The sequence below is a fragment of the Marmota monax genome, unplaced genomic scaffold, assembly GCF_021218885.2.
Source record: "Marmota monax isolate L192 unplaced genomic scaffold, Marmota_monax_Labrador192_F-V1.1 WCK01_AAM20220418_F8-fsc00266, whole genome shotgun sequence".
NCBI classification, from domain to species: domain Eukaryota; kingdom Metazoa; phylum Chordata; class Mammalia; order Rodentia; family Sciuridae; genus Marmota; species Marmota monax.
The window spans coordinates 1517053-1523052 of NW_026694572.1; the positions used below are offsets into that span (position 1 = coordinate 1517053).

Consider the following 6000-nt stretch of genomic DNA (forward strand, 5'->3'; position numbering starts at 1 on the left):
ACCATAGCCCTGCTGTGCAGACTCCTCATGCACACCCCATGCTTACACACACTGCACTGCCAAAAAACACTAAATATTTCCTCCTGATTTTGTGTCCACAGTCCAGCACCCTGCCTTTCCAGTGTTTACCCAAATCATTCTTGTTCAGAGAGATCTCGTCCACCAACAACAGCATGATAAAGAAGAAATTTTGAGTACACACTGTAGGCCCCAAACATGGCTGAAAAGATCATAATGTGATAATAGCTACAGCCTTGAATTACCATGATAAAAAACAGCAGACTTATCTCTAGGACACAGAGACTCTGACTTGCAGCTATCTTATTGGCCAGATTTCCTGGGTGATTTTTTTTTCTGCTTCTTCTATACCAGGCCTTTTTCATAGCTTCACTGGACAGTCATTAAGTCTGGGGCAGCTCCTAGTGAACCCAGTGTCTTGAGGGAGGCAGAAAACAGGAGATTACTGAGTTCAAATTTGGGGATATCTTGAGGGTGGCACACCTCTGAGCCAAGCCAGCAACCTGTGTTCTCAGAATTTCTGCATTGCTCACCTTTTACATGTCAACCTACTTATGCAACAATTGATTAAAGACAACCTAATTACTTTTGTCTGCATGGAGTCAGGGTAGCAAGAACATATCTGCCCTTCATGAAGCCCAGTTCCCTCAGTCATGAAACCTGTCCACTCTGTCATGAAAGGTTCATTAAGACTTTATTTGTTGCTAGGCACTAGAGTAGCACTAAAATCTCTCTCTCTTTCAATAAGATATATTCCCAAAAACCTGACTCAAGCCTTCTGGAGCTTACCTCACCCAAAGCTTAGCAGACAATTGGCTGCACTCATGTCCTTATATATTAGACCTACCTTATTCTCAGGGGACACATTACAAGATAAATGCCCTTGAATAGTACTGAAATTTAATATATAGTTATACAGCTATGATAACATTTACTTTACAAATTAGGCATAGTAAGAGATTCAAAACTGTAATACAATAAAATAATTCTAATCCTATAATAAAATTACATAAAATAAAAAAACTCAGAGGTAATAAATACTTAGATATTAAAACAAAATATGAAACATTTGCACGTTACTATAAGGGAGGGAGTTACAGGGTGGATATGGTGGTGCACACCAGTGGTGCCAGATCCTTAAGAGGCTGAGGAAAGAGGAACTCAAGTTTGAAGTCAATCTGTGAAATTTAGTGAAAACTTTAATATTTAAAAAGGGCTGGGGTTATGGTTCAGTAGTAGAGCACTCACCTAGCATATGCAAGTCCCTGGGTTCGATCCTCGGCACCATATAAAATTAAATTCAAAAAAATAAAAGTATTGTGTTCAACTACTATTAAAAAATATTAAAATAAATAAATAAATAAAATTTAAAAGGGATGAGATGTACTTCTAGGTTTAATCCCCCGAACTGCTAAAGGAAAAAAAACGTGAAAGGATGATACAACCCATTCTAAAGGCTGATGTTGAGGGTGAGGCACAATTCACTGATAAAATATCTGTGCAGAACATGCAAGGCAATAGGTTCAAACCCCAACAGCACAACCCAAGGAAAACGTTAAGCGGGATTTATATTGCAGTTACAGAATAGGAAGCTCCTGAATCTCCCTGCATCCACAAATACACTGAAAAAATATCTACTTATATTTCAAGTCCTTTCCAGATAAAGTCATTAATGAAAGATACATGCATCGGACAACTGAGAAATTATAAAATTACTAAGAAACCTGGGGTAACTTAGACATTAATACTACTTAGGAAAATGTACCATAAAACAGGAACAGAATCCCCAACATTTAATGTCACCCTAAGGAGAGTAAGACTGTATGTGTGTGTGTGTGTGTGTGTGTGTCTGTATCCCCATCTCTAAAGTCTCCTGTTGTTTGCATATTAATTTTTTGTATTACTGAAGAAGACTCAAGATATACAGATATCAAACCACAGAAAATAGTGGGGGTTTTCTATGGTATTAAATCTATACCTCTTGATTTCTCTATTAGGATTTTTTTCAGAATATTCTTTGAAATGCTACTGATGAACTTTTATGTATCCTGCATTGTGGATTTAATAAGGGAAATAAAGCAGATTTCTGGCAGTCTGAGTGAAAGTTCAATATTTCAGGTCTCTCCACTATCTTTTGCCTGTAAATAACTCCACTCCTACCAATTACTGCAGGATTTTTTTTCATGTCTCAATTTTCACATCTTCCATTCAAGGAAATACTTCTAAATCCCCAAGCTCTGGGAGCATATGGATATGACTGAGCATAGGAAAATCTCCTGGATGACAAACAAGTGGTTTTACACTGGTGTGCAAGCACTTCCAAGGGCTACAGTCAGTAGTGCAGGAAGGGTTAAAAATAACAGATCACTGTTCCCAAAACTCTTTTATATATCACTCTTCCAGTGGCTACTTGATAGCCTGAAATCTAACAAACTTGAATCAGGGATTGATACAGCAAAGAACATACACTGCAGCCTGTGTACAACTGTTACAGCAGCCTGTGTACAACTGTTACAATGACTACTGTCAAAAAAACTCAAAGAAAACTAATTGCTTAGTGTCAGGTCAGTGGTGGTGACAAAGCAGCCCCTGCAGGAAAGAAACATCAATCAGGGGCGGACAGAAACACTGGGATCTCCCGGTTAATGCCTGTCAATCAGCAGGGTCTCCTGACCAATCCTAGATTTCAGCCAGTTCCCCCTGACCAACTCCAGCAGGACAAGAGACTCTAAAACACCTTTTCCTGTCCCAAGAACCTTTCCTTCCTGCCATAAGCCCCAGAAAATTCCAGTCCAGTCGAGTTCCCATGCAGTTTCTACTCAGACCCTTCTCAAATAAAGCCCCGTTCATCGACCTTTTTAAATCTGCCTCCTTTGGTTGCTGCCTACTTTGCCTGATCTCACACTTGGGAGTATATGAATATGGAAAAAAAAAGAAACTCTTGTACACTTGGAAAAATATAAATTTAGTACAGTCACTTTAAAAATAGTATAAAGGTTATAACAACAACAACAAAAACAATTTACAAAACGAAACAAAACTACCATATAATCCAGTATAAGTAATTTTGGGCCTACATCCAAATAAACTGAAATCAGCAGATCAAAGAAATGGCTGCATTTCCACTTTCAACATAGCACTATTTATGACAGCCCAAATAGGAAGCAAACTGATAGGGGACAGAGAGACTTCTGTAGTGGGAACAAGAGGTTAAGGGAATAATTCTATTAAATTAACCAACTGTGCTAATCCCCACATGCCTTAATGTTTAAAAAAGGAATTTACCTGCAATTCTACCTAGTTAAAGACAACAGTGTAATCACACCCCCTGTCTCCACAGAAAAGCCTTAACTGGGCTTCTCCAGAAATCTTCACCATATATGATTTTGGGACTGTCAGCAAAAGATTCTCTGCAAAAGAGTTCAATGTAGATAAACTTCCTATTTTTGTGTTGTCCTATCTTACTTGGCCACTGGCCATCAAGAAATCAGCACTCCATAGTTTTTCACAAACATATCCAGTATAGGAGTTTGTAGAAATGTGCAAACATGGCCTCTGGCCTTGAGCTGGGCTTCACAGAGATGTCTACATTTTTAAGATAAGTTACAAAATGGGCTCCATGGTAACAGCTGGCAGGGGGAGGGTAAAAAGGGAGAAGCCAGCTCTTCCCTTCTCAGGTGTTGTCCTTGAAGGGATAACTTGCCCAAAACAGTGGGGGCGGGGGAAAGCTACTTTTAGGTGAACTTCTGCAGACTGTGAACTTCTGAGCTCCTCCCCTTACATGCTGGGTATAAAGTTCTGAAACTACCTGAACTCGGGGTTCAGGGGATACATTTGGCTGCAGCCAAATAAAACTGTTTCCTGCTATTGGTGTCTTGCCTCATTTGTCCCTGCAACAACAGGATAGGTTACATTACTCACAAACTAGCTATTATCTGCAGAAGATATGCAGGCCCAAAATGCAGATAAGAAAAACAAGTTACTCTGAAGGGGAAGAGACTTTGGTAACTCCCTCACAGACCAAATCCCTGAACTCAGGGGAAAAGGATTATTTCCCTAATCACAAAATCTGTAAAACCAAATTCCTAATAGAACCAGCCAGCATGGGTCAAAGTAACCTAGACATATTATGCTTACATCTTTTTAAGTACCTTTATTTTATTTATTTTTATGTGGTGCTTAGGATCGAACCCAGGGCCTCGCATGTGCTAGGTGAGTGTTTTACCGCTGAGCCACAGCCCCAAACCTATAACTTAGACTTTTTTTTAATATTTATTTTTAGGTATAGATGGACACAATACAATGCCTTTATTTTTATGTGGTGCTGAGGATGGAACCCAGTCTTGCCTGTGCTAGGTGAGCGCTCCACTGCTGAGCCACAATCCCAGCCCTAACCTAGACTTCTTATGGCAGTAGGGAGTGGAAAATTATTATCTTGCTGCCAGTCAAAATTCAAGAAGTGGGGCTGAGCACAGTGACACACATGCCTGTCATTCCTGAGGTTTGAGAGGCTGAAACAGGAGAATTAAAAGTGCAAAGGCAGCCTCAGAAGCTTAGTGAGGCACTAAACAACGCAGTGAAACCCTGTGTCTAAATAAAACATTTTTTAAAAAGGGTTGGAAATGTGACTCAAGGGTGAAGTGCCCCGGGGTTCAATCGCCAGTAAACACATCAATAACTCCACCACCCACTACACACACAAAAACAAACAAAAAACAGTCAAGTGGTGGGCCTGGAGGAGACTGAAAAATTCCCTGATATGCCCAATAAAACTGGAATGCAGAATAAACACACCAAAATCCTCTTTTCTCTGAGAGGACAGTCTCCACTCTTTTCTACCCCTTCTAAAAAGTATGCCTGTAACTTTTAAGTAACAATGTCTAAAATCTTTCTGACTCCATTTCAAGAATCAGGATTTAAAGGTGGGCTTCATGCTGCCTAGCTCTCCCAGAAGTCTTCATCCAAAGTCCAGGGTGAGCCAGAAGGTCAGGGGATCCCGGCAGTAAGATAAAAGCCCTGGAGGTATCAATTAACAACTCTTAAAACTCCTCGCAGGGAGGAATCATACCTGAAGCAGGTTACCTTTCGCAACAGGTTGGAGGTGGGTGGGAGTTTCGGGAGCATGACGAAGGAAAAAACGCCGCATTGCATTTCCTTTAATTTCCTATCAGCCCACGCCGTCCCCGATCGAACCCAATTATTTATTATCTATACTAACTGTCTTTTTGCCTCGCTTCTCCCAGAAAGTCCCAGCCCTGTAACAAAAGGGAGAAACTTTTAAACTGCCCCAGAAGACGACTCAGGCCCGCAGGCACTAGAGAATACGGTAAAGAGCGCCCATTTGTACCTTAGCGGGTCCCGCCAGTTAAAACAGCCTGCCTTGCTCATCCCGCCAGGTAAAACAGCCTGCCTTACTCGTCGCAAGATGCCTGCTGCACACTCACCATTTGCTGGTTTTCAGGATGCCCGCTGTACTCCACAGGGATCTTTCCGCCCTTGAACGGCTGAACAACCTTGGGACTCTTGCGAACAGGAAAGCGAGTCTCCCGGCGAATCCCAAGATGGTGGATTTCAAAAACGGAAGCCCGCCCCCTCTTCAATAACAGTGTCGTCATTGGACAGTTCTCACCCAGGCGCTCCTGATTGGATCCTGCTTCAGACTCTGACCCCTGAATCTGAACCTAGGGAGCCTGCAGGTGAGTGACAGTAAAAAGGAATTCAACCCAGAAATGAATGAGGTCAATGACAGGTTGATGACTGCAACATATTTTTCCTTTGAGTTGCTGGGAACTTAGGTTAAAGCTGTTTTAAGGCTGGGTTCCCTTGCAATACTCGGATCTAACACAGAGAGGAGAACACTTGAATTGGATTTTGCATACATGGTCACATCAATTTACGAATTATACATGTGTTTACATTATTCATGAAGAGAATTTCATGAATTCTCATAAGTTAGAAAAGTTAGATAAAATTTCTAAAATT

The 6000-nt window shown here is 41.0% G+C and overlaps 1 protein-coding gene across 1 annotated transcript in view; it reads right to left on the reverse strand.

Moving 5' to 3' along the window:
* LOC124076929 (zinc finger protein 11-like) overlaps positions 1-5579 on the reverse strand; it is a 69672-nt gene extending 64093 nt beyond the window's left edge. Inside the window, exon 1 of the mRNA XM_046421026.2 lies at positions 5463-5579. Within this exon, the coding sequence (XP_046276982.1) occupies positions 5463-5465 (3 nt within the window). The 5' untranslated portion in view covers positions 5466-5579. The remainder of the gene's footprint in view (positions 1-5462) is intronic.
* Between the last annotated feature and the right edge of the window lie 421 nt (positions 5580-6000).